This window comes from Anomaloglossus baeobatrachus, chromosome 11 (genome assembly GCF_048569485.1).
Source record: "Anomaloglossus baeobatrachus isolate aAnoBae1 chromosome 11, aAnoBae1.hap1, whole genome shotgun sequence".
In the NCBI taxonomy this organism is placed as follows: Eukaryota; Metazoa; Chordata; class Amphibia; order Anura; family Aromobatidae; genus Anomaloglossus; species Anomaloglossus baeobatrachus.
In genome coordinates this window covers 133,207,851-133,231,529 of record NC_134363.1, presented here as the reverse complement: position 1 = coordinate 133,231,529, position 23,679 = coordinate 133,207,851, and the positions used below count along the sequence as shown (strand labels likewise).

At 44.6% G+C, this 23,679-nt stretch overlaps 1 protein-coding gene across 1 annotated transcript in view; it reads right to left on the bottom strand.

Moving 5' to 3' along the window:
- Positions 1-23,679, bottom strand: part of GPR153 (G protein-coupled receptor 153) — a 115,259-nt gene that overhangs the window by 66,155 nt on the left and 25,425 nt on the right. The window contains exon 2 of the mRNA XM_075328918.1: positions 3,929-4,431. Within this exon, the coding sequence (XP_075185033.1) occupies positions 3,929-4,305 (377 nt within the window). The 5' untranslated portion in view covers positions 4,306-4,431. The remainder of the gene's footprint in view (positions 1-3,928; positions 4,432-23,679) is intronic.

Genomic DNA, 23,679 nt, shown 5'->3' with positions numbered 1-23,679 from the left:
GGGTGGTCATGGGAGCCAGGGGACAGTGGAAGGTTTGGTCAGGAGTCACCCTTTCCTTACCTATTTCTACTACCAGTCGAGGGGTTACTGCTGCTGCTGACCGATTTTCTATGCCTATACAGTAGTTGTGACTTTCACAACTCCACTTGGTGAGTAACCTCACGTGCATTTCACCCTGTATGTTTTGGGGTAAGACCCTATTGCGCTCTCTCTCCACAGCTTTAATTTTCTGTAAACTCTAAAGAAGACACAGGGAATACAAACAGGGGGAAGTGAACAAATAACTTATCTCCAAGAAGAATCAGGGAGAGGAACAGCAACAAACAACAATGTTTCTTCAGATGAATACAAGCCGACTGCTTGCATCCAAGGCCTGTACAGGAATATAACTCTATCATCAACAAACACCAAGGGGAAATTTGGGTATTTAAGGACATAAGGGGAAGTCATGATAATTAACAGCTAAAAGGTGAGGATATCCACAAGGTACTAAAAGGAAAAGAAAGATACATAGGATATCATTTACACTACAGCAGGAAGAATAGAATGTCAGGGAGCAGTCTGTGTAGCTAAACGCTGCGACCTTCTACAGCCGGACACCACAGGACTGTCTGTTAACCATGACACACCCGTGACAGTACATGACCTGGAAGTTCAGGAATTACTTATACTGGACTTTGCACTGAAGACAGTGTGAATGGTGGAGTAATTAAAGCTCTTGAGTTAGGGTTTAGGACAGCGACAAAGGGAATGGAAAGAACCCTGGAGAGCAGAAGCTTATGGGAAGAGGTTGCACACAATGTGTAGGAACTATACCTGCAGGGGACGACTTAATCCACGTTTGTAGCAGTTTTTATTTTCTACCTACTTCGGTGTAATCCTACGCAAGTCTATACATGTCTGATATTTTTATCCCGTATGTTCAAGGAGAAAATAAATTCAGGCATCCAGCCATGAATTCATTGTGGATCTGAAGGTCAAAGAAGGAATGTGAGCTTTCTAGGTCACAGGAGCTCATAAATAAACATGGAAATCCACTACAAATGCGAATTTGTGATAGTAACTATTAATAAAATGACTGTAACATCCATTAATATGTTACTTGTTGTAATCCACAAAACATTAACAATTCTCCTGGAACAATCAATAAAGAAACTGTATATGTTTGCTACGTCTCATATTTGCCTTTGATTTCCTCCTCTAGAATTTCCACATTACCCAAAGATGAGGCAGGAATATAATATTATCTTTCCAATAATAAACATAAAGTCAGTCACCGATCACAAGTAATTACTCTTAAGTGTAATAAAGACAGTAACAGCGCGGCGTCCAGATCAATCAATATTTATCACTGGTCGCCCCATATTGATTTATAGGCCAATTTATTTATCTCTTTCATTATTGGCCAAAATTTAGTATAGAATGGAAGCATAATCAAAGATGATCGATCTTTTCATTTCATTTTTTAATTAATATGGTTTAGAAGCCCTGAGTCAGCTTTAATAGTCAATTTCAATGCAGGTTAGCACCGAGGAGGGGTGATGTATGTAGATACAAAAATTAGACATCTTCATGGTCCTGGGTGCATCTAACCAACCCCATCCTCCTCCATTTCAACAAGACATAGAGCCAAATAAAATGTCTTGCTTTGTATAGAGGTGGGGCAATACCCTGAAGCACATGTCTGCAAGCAGAGATTCTCATTTGGCTTTTATACTAAAGGGTGCTTTAGCGCTGCGACATCGCTAATGATATATCGTCAGGGTCACGGTGTTTGTGACGGACATCCGGCGCCGTTAGCGACATTGCAGCGTGTGACACCAAGGAGCGACGATCAACGTCATAAATCGTTGATCGTTGACACGTCGCTCCTTTTCATAATATCGTTGGTGGTGCATGCCGCTGGTTGTTCCTCATTTCTGCGGCATCACACATCGCTATGTGTGACACCGCAGGAACGACGAACATCTCCTTACCTGCGTCCACCGGTAATGAGGAAGGAAGGAGGTGGTCGGCATGTTCCGGCCGCTCATCTCCGCCCCTCCTCTGCTATTGGATGGCAATTTTGTGACGCCGCACGAATCGCCCCCTTAGAAAGGAGGCGGATCACCAGCCACAGCGACGTCACAGGGAAGGTAAGTATGTGTGACAGGTGTAAGCGATGTTGTGCGCCACGGGCAGTGATTTGCCCGTGACGCACAACCGACGGGGGCGGGTACGCTCGCTAGCGATATCGATACCGATATCGCAGCGTGTAAAGCCCACTTAAGTCATATAGCAAGGATCATTAAAGGGTCGATTTTGACTTTTAGGATTTCTGCTTCCAATAGGTGGCATTAAAGTTCTGAAGAGACTATGTTCATATGAGTCAGAGGGACTTTTTGGGCCACCTCAAGATCTTAATCCAGAGATGACTTCTTCTCCCTTCTGTATCCACGTAAGATATTGAGTGGAGAAGAGATCTATTGATAATTGTAAAGATTAATTTAAGCAGTCCAATAATCAGGGAACAAGAATCCTGTAGTGCCGGTGTCTCTGCAGAGACGCAGACTTACCGCCCCGGCTGGGTTGCGTCCTCCCCTGCACTCCCACTGCCCTGTATATGCCGCACAGTGTTCCTGGGAGTGCATCTAAAATGCATCTAAGATGCGAGCGTGAGCGCACCAGCCCTCCTCTTAAAGGGTCAGTGTGCTATTTCCAGGAAATGCCTCTCATCCATAGGAGTATATATATAATACATACAGCAGTGTATTTAAGGCAATCTCCCATTAGGGGAGGTGCCTGCGCAATGTCTCTAGTTAGTCAGTCAGTGTTTCCGTCTGCTACCTAGCTAGTTGTCAGGTCCTGAACTCCTGTCCTGTTATCCCTGTGTACCTGCTTTCCCATACTTTAGTACGTCACCTGACCTGGGGGTCAGCTGCCACAGTGCCACAGTCCCGGTCACTGGCCTGGGAGTGATACCTGACGTCTGCCTCGCAGTGGGTGCTAACCGTAGTTAAGCCCCTGCCACTAAAAGGTAAGCCAGGGTGCCCACTGTGGTCCAGTGGGTCTACTAATCCCACTCGCTGCCCCTACATCGGCCATGAGAGTTACACTTTCACTGCAAAATCTGTTGAATTTTAAATGTATACTTGACCAGGAGATTCTTGAGATCTCACTTATATGTTCAGAAAAGAACAAAAAAGTTCAGGTCACCGATTTGCTGTTCACCTCTCTCTGTCTGGACCCAGCGCACGGAAGACTTGGCTGCCAAATTCAGGATTAAAGAGATAAGAAGTCCAGTGCAGTCCTCAAAGTGTAGTTTTAAAACAAAAAATAGAGGTTATAGGGACCCCATTGAACTATGCATTTCGACACATAGTCTTAGTCATGTTCAAATGAGGAAAGAGTGTCGGTTTCTTTTTTAAAACTACACTTTGAGGACTGCGTTGGACTTCTTATCTCTTAAATCCTCACTTATATGATGACTTAAAAGTTGCAGTTTTCTGTCATAACCTTAAATCTAAATACTCTGGCCAATGTAGGGTGTCAGGAGGGTGCTTGTTGGCACCCTCCTGACACTAGGCACCCAAGGTTGTTTAGATGAGAAACCTTTTGGTTTTCCACCTTCCATGTAATTCTTGTTACATATCTATGGATATCTCACATGGTAATTGAAGACTTTCTTTCCATAATTTCCTTGTATGTATCATGGTGTTCTTCTGACATTTTTGACATGTAGATTCTGACTATGTACGGTCAACATTTTTCGTACTTTGTCTACATTTTGGGAACATGTTGCTTTGAAATATGGGTCCCTACATTTCTCGAAATATATTTAATGACTAATAAACTATAATCCTTGACTGGATGGAGTCATGGACAGAGTGAAATATTTCTTCTTAAGAACATGAAGCTGAAGGCTTTTCTTGGGATTCTGGAGACCTACCTGTAGTTTACTGGCCAACGTACCATCCACATACGATGATAGGATAAAGAGGTGACAGAGAAGCAGGTGACAAGGCTTAAGGTGTAGAATGTGGAGACAAACACTTTACAGACGCCTTCGTTCCATTCATAGTCCGAGTGCTGCTTTCTTAGCTGAACCACCGAGTACATGGTGATGGGTATGGCCATATTAAGGATATGAGTTCCGGCCAATGTGCAGATTAAAAATTCCAAAGGCTTCCATTTCTTCTGTTTGGCACTTATACTAAGAATTCCCCAGGCATTAGCTAAAAGTGAAATCCCTGAACATATGAGCCAGGCTACCGCGTTGTTGTGCAGTCTCTGCTCATCATTCATGGTGGAGGGTGAAGGCACCATTAGGAGAAGACAGTAGTGGATCAGATATGGAGACCAGCAATAATGTTAAATGCATCTTCTGGTACAAGTTGTTAGACTAGTGGGAATGTGTTCTGGAAAATAATATGTCCATTGTGGCTGGGAAACCTGTAAGATATAAATATGCGAGAGTATGTTAACATAATATATCATTGCTCCATCATAGATTAATGCTGACCTTGTGGGCAAAAAACAATTACTATGGGCCCATACTGTACATTTGTGTGGCATAGATGCCTACAGTGTTGCAATGAGAAAGGTAGGTGACAACTGCTCTGAGCACATGAAAGCTTTGGAAGAGTGTTTGTCACAATACCGATTCTTTTAAAGGGTTATTCCCAACTCCAAGATCCTATCCCAATATGTAGTATGTGCAAGAATATAACTACTTTAATAATGCCACTATGTACAAGAATATAACTACTATAATACTGCCCCTATGTACAAGAATATAACTACTATAATACTGCCCCTATGTACAAGAATATAACTACTATAATACTGCCCCCTATGTACAAGAACATAACTACTATAATACTGCTCCTATGTACAAGAATATAACTACTATAATACTGCTCCTATGTACAAGAACATAACTACTATAATACTGCCCCTGTGTAAAAGAATATAAATACTATAATACTGCCCCTGTGTAAAAGAATATAACTACTATAATAATGCCACTATGTACAAGAATATAACTACTATAATACTGCCCCTATGTACAAGAATATAACTACTATAATATTGTCTCCTATATACAATATACAAGTTTTTAACTACTACAGTACTACTCCTATGGGCAAGAATATAACTACTATAATACTACTCCTATGGGCAAGAATATAACTACTATAATACTGCCCCATGTACGAGAATATAACTACTATAATACTGATCTCTATGTACAAGAATATAATTACAATAATACTGCCCCTATGTACAAAAATATAAGTACTATAATACTACATCATATGTATAAAATTATAATTGCTATAATATTGCCCCTATGTAGAAGAATATAACTACTATAATACTGCACCTATGTACAAGAATATAACTACTATAATACTGCCCCTATGTACAAGAATATAACTACTATAATACTGCTCCTATGTACAAGAATATAACTACTATAATACGGCCCCTATGTACAAGAATATAACTACTATAATACTGCTCCTATGTACAAGAATATAACTACTATAATACTGCCCCTATGTACAAGAATATAACTACTATAATACTGCTCCTATGTGCAAGAATATAACTACTATAATACTACTCCTATGTACAAGAATATAATAATATAATACTGCCCCTATGTACAAGAATATAATAATATAATACTGCCCCTATGTACAAGAATATAACTACTATAATACTGCCCCTATGTACAAGAATATAACTACTATAATACTGCCCCTATGTACAAGAATATAACTACTATAATACTGCCCCTATGTACAAGAATATAACTACTATAATACTGCTCCTATGTACAAGAATATAACTACTATAATACTGCCCCTATGTACAAGAATATAGCTACTATAATACTGCTCCTATGTGCAAGAATATAACTACTATAATACTACTCCTATGTACAAGAATATATCTACTATAATACTGCTCCTATGTACAAGAAAATAACTACTATAATACTGCTCCTACGTACAAGAATATAACTACTATAATACTGCTCCTATGTACAAGAATATAACTACTATAATATGGCCCCTATGTACAAGAATATAACTACTATAATACTGCTCCTATGTGCAAGAATATAACTACTATAATACTACTCCTATGTACAAGAATATATCTACTATAATACTGCTCCTATGTACAAGAATATAACTACTATAATACTGCTCCTATGTACAAGAATATAACTACTATAATACTGCTCCTATGTACAAGAATATAACTACTATAATACTGCCCCTATGTACAAGAATATAACTACTTTAATACTGTCCCTATGTGCAAGAATATAACTACTATAATACTACTCCTATGTACAAGAATATAATAATATAATACTGCCCCTATGTACAAGAATATAATAATATAATACTGCCCCTATGTACAAGAATATAACTACTATAATACTGCCCCTATGTACAAGAATATAACTACTATAATACTGCCCCTATGTACAAGAATATAACTACTATAATACTGCCCCTATGTACAAGAATATAGCTACTATAATACTGCTCCTATGTGCAAGAATATAACTACTATAATACTACTCCTATGTACAAGAATATATCTATTATAATACTGCTCCTATGTACAAGAATATAACTACTATAATACTGCTCCTATGTACAAGAATATAACTACTATAATACTGCTCCTATGTACAAGAATATAACTGCTATAATACTGCTCCCTATGTACAAGAATATAATAATATAATACTGCCCCTATGTACAAGAATATAACTACTATAATACTGCCCCTATGTACAAGAATATAACTACTATAATACTGCTCCTATGTACAAGAATATAGCTACTATAATACTGCCCCTATGTACAAGAATATAACTACTATAACATTGCCCCTGTGTACAGGAATATAACTGCTATAATACTGCTCCCATGTACAGAAATGCTACTACTATAATGCTAATATACTAATATAATAGTGTTTCTTCATATTAGAATATATATATATATATATATATATATATATATTAGCTGAATGTAGTAGAATGTATTAACATAAATGTATTCTGCACACAAAAACCACAAAAAAAGGTTGGTGTATGTGTCAAATGTGTGCTAAGGGTGTTATATGTGTTCAAGTACGTGGTAGTGTGTGGCGCATTTTGTGTGTGTGTTCATATCCCCGAGTGTGGTGAGTATCCCATGTCGGGGCCCCACCTTAGCAACTGTACAGTATATACTCTTTGGCGCCATCGCTCTCATTCTTTAAGTCCCCTTGTTCACATCTGGCAGCTGTCAATTTGCCCCAAACTTTTCGTTTCAATTTTTCCCCATTATGTAGATAGGGGCAAAATTGATTGGTAAATTGGAACGCGCGGAGTTAAAATTTTGCCTCACAACATAGCACCCAGCGCTGCCCGGGATAGTAACTGTCTCTCGGTTTCTCTCCCATTCTCTGTCTGTCTCCCCCTCTGTATATATATATATATCTGTCTCTCTCTATCTTTGTCTATCTGTCTCTTTCCTTGTCTGTCTATCTATCTCTTTCCCTGTCTGTCTATCTATCTCTGTCACTTTCCCTGTCTGTCTCTTTCCCTGTCTGTCTCTTTCCCTCTCTTTCCCTGTTTGTCTCTTTCCCTCTCTTTCTCTGTCTGTCTCTTTCCCTCTCTTTCCCTGTCTTTCTCTTTCCCTGTCTTTCTCTTTCCCTGTCAGTCTGTTTCTTTGTCTGTGCCTGTCTCTTTGTGTCTGTCTCTTACCCTGTCTATGTCTGTTTCTTACCCTGTCTGTGTCTGCCTCTTTCCCTGTCTGTGTCTGTGTCTTTCCCTGGCTGCATTGTGACATGCCAACATTCCATATAAGGGCGTGGCTGCGCATTCTTCTGAAGTTCTGGCTGTACTGTGGCTCCCAGCTCCATTCGCTTTAATAGAGGCAGTTTTTTTGGTGAAGAACTGTAAAGAGCGGGGTTAAAATTTCCCCTCAAAACATAGCCTATGACGCTCTCGGGGTCCAGACGTGTGAGTGTGCAAAATTTTGTGGCTGTAGCTGCGACGGTGCAGATTTCAATCCCGGACATAACACACACATACACACATTCAGCTTTATATATTAGATGTGTACAATTTGGTCAAAAATATTCCTGCAATACTATCCCTTAGGGCCAAAAATGTGAATCTGAACAGATAGAAGAATGTTCTTGACCAAAGTGTCAAATCTGGAAAAAAAAACATGGTGATGTAAAACAGGTCTATGAAAAGCCCTTTATCCAGCGCCATCTATCTGCGTAACAGCCGCTGTCCCCGGGGATGGCGTTCTCTCGCAGGACACTGCGCTTCACTTGTAGGAAAGTGCAATTTCTTATCATAAGTGCTCGACATGTCCTTCACTTTCTCAATCTGAGCTGTAACTGCGTCTGTAATGTCTTTCTGCAGAAATATTTTGTCTTAAAGCCTTAAGCCTTGAATATCAGTCTGAACACCTTTTTCACAAAGTACAGAATGTAATAAAACGATGATTCACCAAAGTGTGGGTTTCATAATGCAACAGACAAAAATAACCTGCGCGCTGATACTTCTGTCAAGTGACCTTTACATCTTAATAATCACACTAATCTCTGTGCCAGGCATAATCTTTTAAACACCTTGTTTAAATGGAAGAAATGCATTTGGTTTCTAAGCCGCTTCCATCTTCTAGTTTTGGAGAAAAATATATATAACGTATTACAGTAATTCATTGCGAAGCTCAAATGACCTGTTGAAAACAAAATAAAATCAGAGCTAATGGTTCAAATATCACCATACACCCCAACCTCTTCTACCACTCTACATCCCAACCTTTCCTACCTCCCTATACCCCAAATTTTTCTACCACCCTACATCCCAACCTTTCCTACCACTCCACACCACAACCTTTCCTACCACCCTACGCCCCAAAGCTTCCTGCCACCGTACATCCCAATATTTCCTACCACCGCACACCCAAACCTTTCCTACCACCCTAAATACTAACCTTTCCTACGACCATACACCCCAACCTTTCCTACCACCGTAGACACTAACATTTCCTACCACCATACACCTCAACCTTTCCTACCACCATTCACCCCAACCTTTCCTACCACCGTACATCCCAACCCTTCCTACCACCGTACACACCAATATTTGCTACCACCATTCACTACAACCTTCCCTAGCATTGTACACCCCCAACCCTTCCAATAACGTATACCCCAACATTTCCTACCACCATACACCCTAACCTTTCCTACCACCATACACCCTAACCTTTCCTACCACTGTACACCCTAACCTTTCCTACCACCATACACTACAACCTTTCCTACCACCGTACACCACAACCTTTCCTACCACCATACACCCAACTTTTGCTACCAACGTACACCCCGTTTCCTAACATTGTACACCCCAACCGTTCCAATCCCGTATATGCCAATATTTCCTACGACCATACACCCTAACCTTTCCTACCACCGTACACCCTAACCTTTCCTACCACCGTACACCCTGACCTTTTCTACCACCGTACCCCCAAACCTTTCCTACCACCGTACACCCAAACCTTTCCTACCACCATACACCTTAACCTTTCTTACCACCATAGACACCAACATTTCCTACCACCATACACCTCAACCTTTCCTACCACCATTCACCCCAACCTTTCCTACCACCGTACATCCCAACCCTTCCTACCACCGTACACCCCAATATTTGCTACCACCATTCACCACAACCTTCCCTAACATTGTACACCCCAACTCTTCCAATAACGTATACCCCAACATTTCCTACCCCCATACACCCTAACCTTTCCTACCACCGTACAGCACAGACTTTCCTACCATCGTACACACCAACATTTCCGCTCTTTGAACACACAAATAAAATCACATGAAGTGCAACGAATGCAAAACTGTAAATTAAAGCTGCTTGTTCCAATACTTATCAACACTTACAATGCAAAATTTGGGGAATCTAGGCTTTGCCTCAGTAAAACTAAGCAAGTCCCAAAAATACCCAGAAATAGAGTACAATACAGGCATGGTTTTCCTATTTCATGCCCAGTTTGTAGGATGGTTGACGAAATTGCTCCCTTCCTACCATGTTCCATTTTTAATACTGTTGTCTTCTTTTGTGCCAGTGGGGTCTTTGGATTTCTTCTTGTACCAGGGTCTGGGTGCAACTTTTACTATGATATTTATTAATGAGGATCAATAACGCTCGGTCAGGAATAAGATACATAAAATAGGTAATTTTGTTACTGCTATTTTCATGCAAATTGTTCATTTTTATTGCAGACCCTAATGACTTAAGGGCGCTTTACATGCTACAATAAATCTTACGATGTGTCGCCAGGGTCACGTCGTAAGTGACGCACTTCCGGCATCGTAAATATGATTGTAGCGTGTAAAACCTCCGTGCAATTGCGATTGAACGAAAATCCGTTCATCGCATGCACGTCGTTCATTCCTCAAAAATTGAACGTGCGGTTGTGCAATGTTCCCGAGGCAGCACACATCGCAGTGTGTGACACCCCGGGAACATTGAACGACAGCTTACCTCCAGTCGCGGCTCCCGCCGACAATGCGGAAGGAAGGTGGTGGGCGGGATGTTTACGTCCCGCTCATCTCCGCCCCTCCGCTTCTATTGGTTGCCTACCGCGTGACGTCGATGTGACGCCGAACGTCCCTCCCACTCCAGGAAGTGGATGTTCACCGCCCACATCGAGGTCGTATGGACGGGTAAGTACGTGTGACGGGGGTTAAACAAATTGAACGTGCTGCACATACGATGGGGGCGGTTACGATCGCATATGATATCGTATGCGAAATCGTACCATGTAAAGCAGGCTTTAGTTTTCTGAAAATTCTTCAGCGGATCTTTTTTTCTGGTGGAAATAAGGTTAGATCATATTTACGTCAGCTGAGGATTTCCATTTCCATTGACTATTATAAAGCATTGGGCTGCAGTATAAACTGGATAATGGGGTGATCCATCCTATAATGATCACTGTCACCCACCCTTCTTTTGGGTAAAGACTTCAGCCGTACCATTACATGTCATCACCAATGGTATGATACTCACCTGCTCTTAAAATGCTAGTGACCCCTTTACCTCTTGCGTTCCTGTGCAGGTGCACAGATGCATCAATGCATATGTCCGCCCATGGTTGGAAGTCCTTCCCTTTGCTGATCAGCAAAAGGAAGGACTTCCAACCATGGGTGGACATATACATTGGTGCATCTGTGCACCCGCACAGGAACCCAATCCAACCATGGGTGGACATATACATTGGTGCATCTGTGCACCCGCACAGGAACCCAATCCAACCATGGGTGGACATATACATTGGTGCATGTGCACCCGCACAGGAACCCAATCCAACCATGGGTGGACATATACATTGGTGCATCTCTGCACCCGCACAGGAACACAAGAGGTGAAGGGGTCACTACCACTTGAAGAGCAGGTGAGTATTAATAATAATAATAATAATAATAATAATTTTATTCATTTATACAGCGCTATTAATTCCACAGCGCTTTACATACATTTGCAACACTGTCCCCATTGGGGCTCACAATCTAGAGTCCCTATCTGTATGTCTTTGGAGTGTGGGAGGAAACCGGAGACCCCGGAGGAAACCCACGCAAACACGGGGAGAACATACAAACTCCTTGCAGATGGTGTCCTTGGTGGGATTTGAACCCAGGACCCCAGCGCTGCAAGGCTGCAGTGCTAACCACTGAGCCACCGTGCCGCCCGAGTATTGCATTATGATGAATTATTGGACGGCAAAGAGCCCATATACTGTCCTTGCACAGGGGCCCTCTTTGGTTTTGTGTCCACCAGAGCTTCCAACTATTATTTTTGTGGTTCCTTAGCCCTGAAAAATTTGGTTTGGAAGTCTTTTCTCCTTGTTTTGTAATGTTCAAGTAGGGAATAGCCTATATACGAGAAATATGTGGCTCCTATGGGTGACTGGAGACAAGGGCCACATACCAGGTGGGCTTCATCCTTCCACAGAGTCATGGCAAACATTACAGATGGGGCATATAAGGGTCTGTAACATTGGGAGCTTGGGGGTATGAACAAACCCCAAACAGATTACATGAAAGCGATCCATAAATGGAAAAAGTACAGTATCCATATCCACTGTACAGAACGTCCAAAAAACGGGCAATTATGATAAAAATGCAAGAATATAAAATCCATCTGTAGACAACATCTCCTTATGTCAGGCATGTGAAACAAAACGTTTCCAATTAGACCGGCCATGGAAAATGTGATTCAGTGGTTTTCAGTTGAGCCAAATACAGGAAACTTATTTCGGTAGAAAAGGCAAAAGTATGCACCCGAAATTACATGTTGCCTTTTAGAGGAAAAACCCAGGCGGCAAGGGGTTAAAACAAAATATACAAAAGATTGTACATTGCAGATGCCAGAAGAAGTGATGTGTGATGAGGACGGGCCCCAGATCGTGTTTATGTTACTGCTTGTTGCACAATGTTCTCTATAGGGAACAGAGAAAACTTTTTCTTTTTTTAGTGAGTGACTTGGGATATGAGATGGATGTGCGGAGATGGAGCGGTGTGCAGCGAGGCAGTCATGATTGATTTTCTGAGCAAACAGATCTGTTCTGAAAGAAAGGCAAGAGCAGGTCAGCCACATCACTACAAAATACCCATTTTTTTTTATAATGGCGTGATCACATCCACTTTAAAGAGATACTTAGAATTTCCAACCTCAGAAACTATTTTTATTTTGAGCTGAATATGATCAAAAGTCTCAACTGTTTAATTTCTTAAAATATCTTAATAGTGAACTTAATTATGTCTTATTACAGATGGGCAGGTAGGAACCTCCAGCTGTGACGACAGATAAACTGACAGTTAGTGCCCACCTGAAGCCGCAGTGTGCGGTCACGAGTCACGATCTGTAATGTGCCCGCATGCTGCGACTTCAGGATGTACCAGAGCCGGGATTGTCGTGGGACCTTGTGTGGATTATGTCAGACCTGCTTGTTTGGTGGGTTAATAAATTGGAGAAAGAGGGATTTTATTTCAAATAAAGGATTTTTTTCAGTGCTTGTGTTTATTTCTTTTCACTTTCAAGATTAGTAATGTGGGGTCTCATAGATCCTACCCTTTATTAATTCACGGCTTAGGCACATACTTTAGGGTCCCTCTTAGGGCTCTTTTCCACTTGCGGGAGACTCGCACGTATCTCGCATTGTATTACCCGAGACAGCCTACCTCTCTCACGACAGGAGCGGGTCAGCTTCATGTATTTCTATGCAGCTGAGAGGCTCCTGTTGGGAAAGAGGTAGGCCATGCCGGGTGATGCAATGTGAGATAAGCGCGACTCTCTCGCAAGTGGAATCATACCCTTATTTTGATACACAGCCAAGATAAGTATATGGCTGGGGGCTGCAGCCTGTAGCCATATACTTTATCTATGCTGGATCTCACAATATGGGTGGTCAAAATTACATGTAAAATCTTGAAACTCTGTCTTGAGTGAAATGTTCATAACTGAGATAGGAGATGACAGTTGGTGCTTAGAAGATTCTATGGAGAGTAGAAGGAGGAGCTTGAGGATGACACAGACATTCTGTTGAGAGTTCTCCTGAAATAACAGTTACACTTTAAAGTGTAACTGTTGTTTTAATTATTTTTTCATAAATCAATAGTAAACATGAAAATAATAAACTTTATCATATATCTTATGAGTGACATCTTCTTTTTCCTCCAGGTCTGATCATTTATTTTTCAAATTTTCAGGTAAAATCTATCTTCAGTGAGTACAGACTTTACAATTACTGAGATAGGAGATGGCAGTTGGTGCTCATAATATTCTATGGAGAACTGTAACTGTTGTTTAGTAGATGGCAATTGGTGCTCATAATATTCTATGGAGAAATATAACTATTTAAGAAATGGCAGTTAGTGTTCATAATATTCTATGGAGAACTGTAGTTGTCATTTAGGAGGTGGAAGTTGGTGCTCATAATATTCTATGGAGAACTGTAACTGTTGTTTAGTAGATGGCAGTTGGTGCTCATAATATTCTATGGAGAACTATAACTATTTAAGAAATGGCAGTTAGTGTTCATAATATTCTATGGAGAACTGTAGTTGTCGTTTAGGAGGTGGCAGTTGGTGTTCATAATAGTCTATGGAGAACTATAGTTGTTGTTTAGGAAATAGCAGTCGGTGCTCACAATATTCTATGGAGAACTACAACTGTTTAGGAGTTAGCAGTTGGTGTTCATAATATTTTATGGAGAACTATAACCGTTTAGGAGATGGCAGTTGGTGCTCATAATATTCTATGGAGAACTGTAAGGGTATGTGTACATACTCTGTAGATTTGGTTCAGAAATTTTCTGCAAGAAATCTGCACCTTCTGGCAGAAAAACGCACCAAAAAATGCATGCGGTTTTTTTACATTTTTTTTATTTTTGGCGAAGTCAATGGCTGAAAGGGCTAAAAGCGCAGTAAAAAACGCCCCAACAATTGACACGCTGTAGATTTTTTCTGCACCAAATCTGCAAGGAAACAAAAAGCAACGTTTGCACAGTACTTCAGAATTCTCATACACTTTGCTGGCTTCAAGATAGGCAGGCAGATTTTGGTGCAGATTTCTCAAAAAACACATCAAAAACTGTGTTAAAAAAGCACCATATGCACAGGGCCTATCATTTCAGGAGAACTTGCAGCAGAATGTCGATGTCGGCCTCGAGCTCCTCCGTGATGGCGACAGTAACACATATGGGCTGAAAAGTGACAACTAATTTCGGTCATTTCACTTCATTAAAACATTTATTAAATTGATTCTAATGACTAAAATGGCGAAATCCTCGCACAGATTATCATCAGCTCATTGCATGAGCCGCAAGAAAGCCCAAAGTCTGAACGAAAAATTAGATTTTTTTTTTTAAAGCTTTTCTCGAGGTACCTGTCTTATCAGAAGTGAAGAATAAATGATTCAATACTTTCTTTTCTAATAATAGCGGCGCTTAAAGTGGAACTAACGCTATCCGGGCCGCTTAATATAATCTGATTCTGATTAAGAATTTATACGGCCCACATGCAGCTCCAAATGAGAAAATGATTGAATGTCTATCTCCCGATATGAGAATGGGATTCTGAATAATGTATTTTACCACGCTCAATACATCACCTTGAGAAATAATGGATTTATTATGTTTTTGTCAGTGGGTAGGATGATGTATTTCCGCAAGAAAAAAAAATAAGTCTTGAAAAGTTCACATCAGAACTTTTTATCCATAGAGACCAGATGTATTCTGTAGAGAAAGTGAAATCTGCTTCAGGAGATGCAGGAGATACTTTGGGGAGTATTTGGAGGAGTTTTCAGTTTCCTGAGGAAATTTTGAAGAGTTTTTCACGTATTTTTGCACATTTTTTCCCCCTGAACCCTCTTTTTTGCAGCCTTTTCATTGGATATTGCCTAGTTTGGAGACGTTACTGTAGCGCCCCACGGGGCAGGTGCATTTAACCTATTCGTCGCCGAGCCGTCGACTGTCATTGTCACGGGCGGCCTAGCCCAGCTCCGTTGCCCCAAGGCTTACAGAAGATGGCAGGGGAGAGATGATGGTGGGTAGTAGCGAGGTGAATGTCGTGACGCCCCCTGTGGTATGCGGCCAGGGAATCTGCCGCCGCTGCTGTCGCTGTCCTCCGGGCAGATGGTGGTAGCAGCTATGGATGGTATCGCTCCCCACCGGTGGAGCGGGCCCCGGGGAGGATGGTGAGGGGAGTAGTGATGGCGAGCACCGAATGGCGGGGCAGCGGTGCCGGTAATGAAGAAACAGAGTCTATGGCTGCAGTTCCAGGTTGTTTACTCCCTTTTAGTGCTCACCCGAGTATTACCAGTCCCTGGGTTTCATGAGTAGAACTCTTGTCCCTATATGCAGGTGCCGCGGTTCCGATGTGGGGTCTGGCGTTATCCTAGGCCCCAGATCCTATATGGCTGTGTGCTCTGTAGGACTGGGGCCACTCTGTTAGCGACCCTTTTATTACCCGACCCTAGCCCAGTCCTCAGTGGGAACAGGGCAACCTGGTGTGTATTTCAGCGTGTAATGTAGTGAAACCGGGACTGATCTCCTCAGGATCCTGGCCTAGCATTACACCCAAATTTGGATGCAATACTCTGTGGCGACTGAAGCCTCAGGGGCGCTACATTACCATTAGGACATGCTCTTTTTCTGTGGAGTTTTTGGATTTTAGCTCTTCCAAAAGAACTTCTATCAACACGTTTTGAAGAGTTTTTCAAGCACTTCTGCGCAGTTTTTTATCCCCTGAAGCATTTCTTTTTCAGCCTTTTAATTGGACAGTGCGTAGTATGGAGAGTTTTGGGTTGATCGAATACCTCAAATATTCGGCTTCGCGAATAGTTGCCGAATAAATCGGCGCTATTCGAATATTTGCAAATATTCGATGGGCAATGTAAGTCTATGGGAAACCCGAATATCAACTATTCGGAACTATTCGGGCTGCCCATAGACTTACATTGCGCATCAAATATTCGCATAGTGGCAACCTATTCGGAAAATTTGCGCGAAGCCGAATACTTGAGGTATTCGATCAACCCTATTTAACAATAGAAATTAACAGGAAGAGTCTTTAGCCCGCTTTACACGCTACAATATATCTTACAATGTGTCGGCGGGGTCACGTCGTAAGTGACGCACATCCGGCATCGTAAGGTATGTTGTAGTGTGTGACAGCTACGTGCAATTGCGATTGAACGAAAAACCGTTCATCGCATGCACGTTGTTCATTCCTGACGAATTGAACGTCAGATTGTTCATCGTACCCGGGGTAGCGCACATCGCAGTGTGTGACACCCCGGGAACGATGAACAGATCTCACCTGCCTCCTGCGGCTCCCGGCCAGTAATGCGGAAGGAAGGAGGTGGGCGGGATGTTTAAGTCATGCTCAGCTCCGCCCCTCCGCTTCTATAGGCCGGCTGCTGCGTGACGTCGATGTGACGCCGAATGTCCCTCCCACTCCAGGAAGTGGATGTTCGCCGCCCACAGCGAGGTCGTATGGAAGGTAAGTGCGTGTGACGGGGGTTAATCGTTTGTGCAGCACGTTCAACAAATTGAACGTTCCACACATGCGATGGGGGCGTTGCAAATCGCATACGATATCGTATGCGAAATTGAAACGTGTAAAGCAGGCTTTCTGAGCAATTTTTCAGGCTTCTTTTGGGTCAACTCCAGTCCAAAAGTTTCCTTAGAACATTCTTTATGAACCTAAATTAATTCTGCAGATTTCCTTGGGCTCTACCCAAAATCTCAGCCAAATGATCTTTGGACATTTCACATTAGGATCAAGAGGGATCAAACTGTTTGGATGCCATGTTTGTCATCATTGAAATAAAAACACACCCGGGAGTATCGGGGAGTACCCGGGAGCAGGGCCACTATCAGGGCATTACTAGTGGAACTCCTGTAGCGGGCCCGGTGAGCAGGAGGCGGGGCCCGGACACGCTGACAGGCCCCTCCCCTTTCCCTCCTCTTCTCCCCGGGCCCCAGGGCAGGGGGCGTTGACTACATTTCGCATGGCGGGCTGGTCGTGAAGTGAGCAGGAGGCGGGACCCGGACACGGTGACAGGCCCCTCCCCTTTCATTCCTCTGCTCCCCGGGCCCCAGCGCAGGGGGCGTTAACAGTACACTTCGCAGGGCGGGATGGCCGTGCAGTGAGCAGGAGGCGGGGCCCCTCCCCTTTTATTTCTCTGGTCCCCGGGCCCCATGGGCAGGGGGTGGGGACGTTGCACTGACAGCACCTGCAGTCGCACAGGGGCCCCAAGCGGGAGCGGGCCCCTAGAGCCTGAAAACGTACTGAGTATGTCATAGCTCCCTGGTACTTAAGGACCCATGACGTACCCAGTACGTCACGGTGAGATCGTGGCCCCGGTGGCTGCGATCGCTGCAGATATCTTAGATTGGGGGGGGGATGAGTGGCCCTCTGCCTGACCTCAGGAGGGGTGGTGTCTCCTCCCTGGCCCTAAGGAGGCTGTGATTGGCTGACGAACGCCGCTCAGCCAATCACAGCCACTGTAATGTTCCAACCATTGAAAATGGCTGTAACATTAAAATCCAGCCCTGATCAGTGCAGCTGTAGCACCGATCATTGGCTGGAGCTGGGTGACCTCTGCTGCACCTGCCCCCAGCTGCTGTGAGACCCCCCCACTTGCTGTGAGACCCCCCCACCTGCTGTGAGGTGGAGACCCCCCCACCTGCTGTGAGACCCCCTCACCTGCTGTGAGACCCCCCCACCTGCTGTGAGACCCCCCCACCTGCTGTGAGACCCCCCACCTGCTGTGAGACCCCCCCACCTGCTGTGTGAGACCCCCCCACCTGCTGTGAGACCCCCCACCTGCTGTGAGAACCCTCCCACTTGCTGTGAGACGCCCCCACTTGTTGTGTGAGACCCCCCCCACTTGTTGTGTGAGACCCCCCCACCTGCTGTGTGAGACCCCCCCACCTGCTGTGTGAGACCTCCCCCACCTGCTGTGTGAGACCCCCCCACCTGCTGTGAGACCCCCCCACCTGCTGTGATATCCCCCACCTGCTGTGATACCCCCCCACCTGCTGTGAGACCCCCCCACCTGCTGTGAGACCCCCCCACCTGCTGTGTGAGACCCCCCACCTGCTGTGTGAGACCCCCCCACCTGCTATGAGACCCCCCCCACCTGCTGTGAGACCCCCCACCTGCTGTGAGACCCCCCACCTGCTGTGAGACCCCCCCACCTGCTGTGAGACCCCCCCACCTGCTGTGAGACCCCCCACCTGCTGTGAGACCCCCCCACCTGCTGTGAGACCCCCCCACCCACTGTCCATCCGTCCCTCTGTCCCTCTGCCCCTCTGTCCCTCCGTCCCTCCGTCCCTCCGTCCCTCCGCCCCTCCGTCCCTCTGTCCCTCTCAGGGATGTCACAGGTGGCCCTGCCCGACTTCGTGGCCCCGAGGTGTACAATAAAAGGGGATTTGGATGATGGTGGAGAATGATGAGGATGATAGTCTTGTGACGCCACCTGTGGTACGTGGCCAGGGATTAGCCGCCGCTGCTGTCTCTGTCCTCCGGGGCGGATGGTGTTGCAGCAAGGATGGTTCTGCTCCCCACAGGTAGAGCGGGGCCCCGGGGAGGATGATGAGGAGAGTAGTGGCCGTTGGTGCCGAAGCACTGGGTGACGGCAATCAAAAGGCTGAATCAGCTGCTGTGGTTCCAGCCGTGGTGGGCCCCAGCTGATCCCGGATCTGTTGGAGGTTAGAACTGGTACGGTGGACGATGGGCCCTTCCTTCTTGCGCCTTTACAGATGGATCCCAGTTGCCTGATGCTGCTTGGGGATCCCGGTTCGTGTATTGTTAGCTCCTGTCCCGTGTGTAGGTGACGCGGGGCCGCTGTGGGGCTTGACTGTAATCACGACTTCAGACCCTATGTGGCACTGTGCTCCGGGATCTCGTGGTGGTCAGAGGGACTTGCAATCCCCCGGTCCTGCAGATTCTGGTGATACAACGTGAAGTCTGTTCCACCCTAAGGCTCTGCACCCTGAACCGCACCGGTCCCACTGCTGTTCTCTCCTGCTGGAGAACACTCTAACTGTTGTGTAAGCTCCTAACTCCCCCCAGTGGCTGCTCCTCCCCCGGTTCCCTGTCACTAGTGGGTGGCCGCCCCCCATGTTTGGTGACTAGCTTAAGACCCGACCCTAGCCTGGTCCCCAATGGGGAGGGCAACTTGGTTGTGCATATGAGTTTGTGTTGTGGAACTGGTACCGACCTCCTCTGGATCCAAGATGAGTACTGCACCTTAAGTGAGGTGCAGTACCATGTGGTGACTGAAGCCACAGGGGCGCCACATATCCATCTATCTATCTAGCCATCTATCTATATAGCCATCTATCTATGATTCTATCTATCTGCTGAAAGAGCCTTAAAGGGAATCTGTCAGCAGGTTTTTGCTCCCCCATCTGAGAGCAGCATAAAGTAGAAACAGAGACCCTGATTCCAATGATGTGTCACTTACTGGGCTGTTTGCTTTCATTGTGATAAAATCCATGTTTTCTCTGCTGCAGATCTAGCAATTATACAGAGCTCATGAGTATGCTGGACTACCTGTAGCATGACAAGTAGCCCTGGAATCAGGATCTCTTCCCCTATGTTATTCTGCGCTCAGATTAGGTGTTAAAAACCTTTTGACAGATTCCCTTTGAAGGGGTCAGGTCTAAATCCACAAGTCTGCATTATCACAATTTGGTTTCAATTAGTTTAAAAACTGTGACACATTCCCTTAAAGAAAAAAAAATAGATATATACCAAAGAAGTTAGATTTAAAAAAAAGTTAGAGTAAAGTAGGGCCCGGCCAAAAGAGTCCACCTTGTCGTGGAGTCAGGCTTAAAAAAATCTTTTGGCCAAAACAAAATCTGATGGCTGCGTGTGTGATACGGTGTTCAGTGTAAAGGGTTAATGTGTGATTGGTGAGGCTGTAGTGCAGAAGTGAAGTTTTCCAAGCGTGGCGGTGGGACTGTGGAACATTCGTGGGGTGGAGGCGGAGCTGGGGGCGGAGCCTGGGTGGAGGCGGAGCTGGGGCGGAGCCTCAAGGGGGCCCCGAACTTTTTCCAGTGTGCGGCCCTGAAATTCCTAGTGGCAGCCCTGCCCGGGAGAGCAAGTGCTGACCTTGACGGTGCACTACTGACCCCAGTACCGGCGGTGAGTATATGTTTCAGCTTAAGGGGATAAACACTCTGATTGAGAAGGGATAGTCAAGGTGTGTAAGGGGATAACAGAGGCTGGGGATTCTAGACTGGCCTTACTCCAGAGATAGCACTAATAGTGAAGATGTCTGGGCCGCCTTCCTTGCCCTACCCCTGGCAGGCTCTGATCTTATACCACCACTCCCCCTCCCCAGGAAAGGACTGGGACAGGAGTAGTTGAACCCGCAGATATAGACAAACGGCGAAACCAAAAAAACTCTATCACAAAGCTAGCACTCACCGAGATATAACACAATACATGATAAGGAGGAAATAAAGAGCAGGGAGAAAATAACCAGATGATGAGAGGATTTCCACAGCATACCAAGCAGCCCATAATAAGTCACCAGCAACAGGAACACAAAAGCACACGGAGTGGTTTTAGCAAAAGCTATAGTCGGCATTGGAAGACATGCTCCACCACCTTAAAAAGGTGGGGAGTAACTGTGATAGGTCTCTCACAACATGTGATCCAAGAAGTAACCAGCAGGCTAACAGAGATTAAATCCTGCATTCTCGATCACTAATGAGCACACAGCTGGTCGACGCCATGAGCACACAGCTGGTTGACGCCATGAACACACAGCTGGTCGACGCCGAGTCTGTCTGTGGAGCTGAGAAGCACCAGAAAAGTTAGTGTGGAGTGCCATTCCATTCTGCAATGGGAATTGTGTCAGATGTCGCCATGACACTCAGTGAGTTTAGAGCCAAACACAGTGTGCCACGGATTGTCCAAGTAGTGGACCACCCCTTTAAATCTAATAGAAGGAGGCATGGAGAAAATAAAAGCGAGGAGAGTAGATAACAGGGTCTCTGTGACTCAATGAAAACTCCATAGGTTCTACCTGTGACATAGCATAAGGGCGGCTTTGCACGTTGCAACATCGCACGTGCGATGTCGGTGGGGTCAAATCGAAAGTGACGCACATCCGGCGTCACTTGCGATGTCGTAGTGTGTAAATTCTAGATGATACGATTAACGAGCGCAAAAGCGTCGTTATCGTATCATCGGTGCAGGCTCCAACATTTCCATAATGCCGCTGCAGAGACAGGTACGATGTTGTTCCTCGTTCCTGCGGCAGCACACATTGCTGTGTGTGAAGCCATAGGAGCGAGGAACATCTCCTACCTGTGTCCCAGCTGCAATGAGAAGGAAGGAGGCGGGTGAGATATGTTTACATCCTGCTGATCTCCGCCCCTCCGCCGCTATTAGCCGCCTGCCGTGTGACGCCGCTATGACGCCGCACGACCCGCCCCCTTAGGAAGGAGGCGGGTCGCCGGCCAGAGCGACGGTCGCAGGGCAGGTAAGTGCATGTGAAGCTGGCGTAGCGATAATGTTCGCTACGCCAGCTATCACAAGATATCGTACCTGCGACGGGGGCGGGGACTATCGCGTGCGACATCGTAGCATCGGCTAAGAGTGGGAGATCAGGCATAGGACGAAAACAGAAAACTAGAGAAAATCCAAATGGCAAATCTACCAGTTTTGGAAATTAAATTAGTCTAGAACTCATTTGCTGCTCTGAATTCTACAATATTTGATTAAGCAAAACTATAAAACTAGAAACAGGTAAAAAAAATTAACAACTTGGAGTTTCTAATTAAAAATAGAGATTAGTTTGAAAATCTACTTTATTAGATGCCTCCCATATATTCGACAGAAGGAACAGTTACAGGAGGACCCTAAATGGCTGTTGATTAGACAGACTAATACAAATTTTGTATAGGTATGTGCAATACTTCTTTTCCCCTGCGGAGGCACTGCAGAGAAACTGAATACTTGCTGACAGGTCCCTGGATAAATTACAGCTGAAAGCTGGGAGCAGTGGGATAATATAATGTAAGTAAGCCTATATTATTTAAACTATTGTAATTAAAAGAGATTAATTTATCAATAGATAATACATAGTGGAAAAACGTGCCCAATTTCATTCAATCAAAACTCGCCTATCATTTTTGCTTTGGAGATACAGTATGAAAGTTTCCCTGTGATTTGGTACTATGAACAACATGGCCTAGATGTGTGAAGAGTGGCTATTGCGTTCTCTTTAAAAAAAAAAAGAACAACATTTGTGAAGCCTAAACATTTGCTGACATGGGTCATGGAGTTGTGTGATTCTCTACAAGCCCACCAAGATTCAGGATAGGTAAGTATGGAAAAGGTAGAGTCACACAAGTGACAATGGAAGTATGGCGCACAACGCGACACACTACACCATTAAGGGTACACCGGCGGGGACACTTTAACAGCAGTGGGCCCTAGCATTAGTCAGGGGATAGATGGGACACCTCCTTCACTCACCCTACACTCCTAGCCAGTCCCTATACAGGTTCCACACCTGTCGCCAAACAGGATACCTGAGACTCTGGCAGACCCTGTAATAGCCCTGGCTAGTGAGCTGACAGATGAGGGACACTAGCCCCACTGCTGCACTAATACAACCCCAAGGGAAGGAAAGACAGACAGAGGGAAAAACAACAACAGCCTGCTGAAGTCAAGACTGCAGCCTACACAGCAACTTGCAGAGAGGGCTACTCCTTCCACCTCCAGGCCAAGCATTCAAATGAGAAGAGAATAACCGGCACCCTCTACTGGGAGCAGAAGGTATATATAGCAATTGGGAGTGGTCCAAACCAGAAACACCTGAAGTGGTAATGAGGTGCTTGCTGGCAAGATATACAAGCATTAACCCTCTCCTTGTCAAAGGAAAAGGAATACATTTAATTTGTAGAGTCTCAAAGCAAAGAGACTTTGGCCCAGAACCTGTCACTAATCCCTACCAGTGAGAGATGACTGTTATGATCCGGAACCATGAAAGACCACCATAAATCATTGGTAAAAGGTGACAAGAGCATTGGCAACTAATCTGGCCGCCAT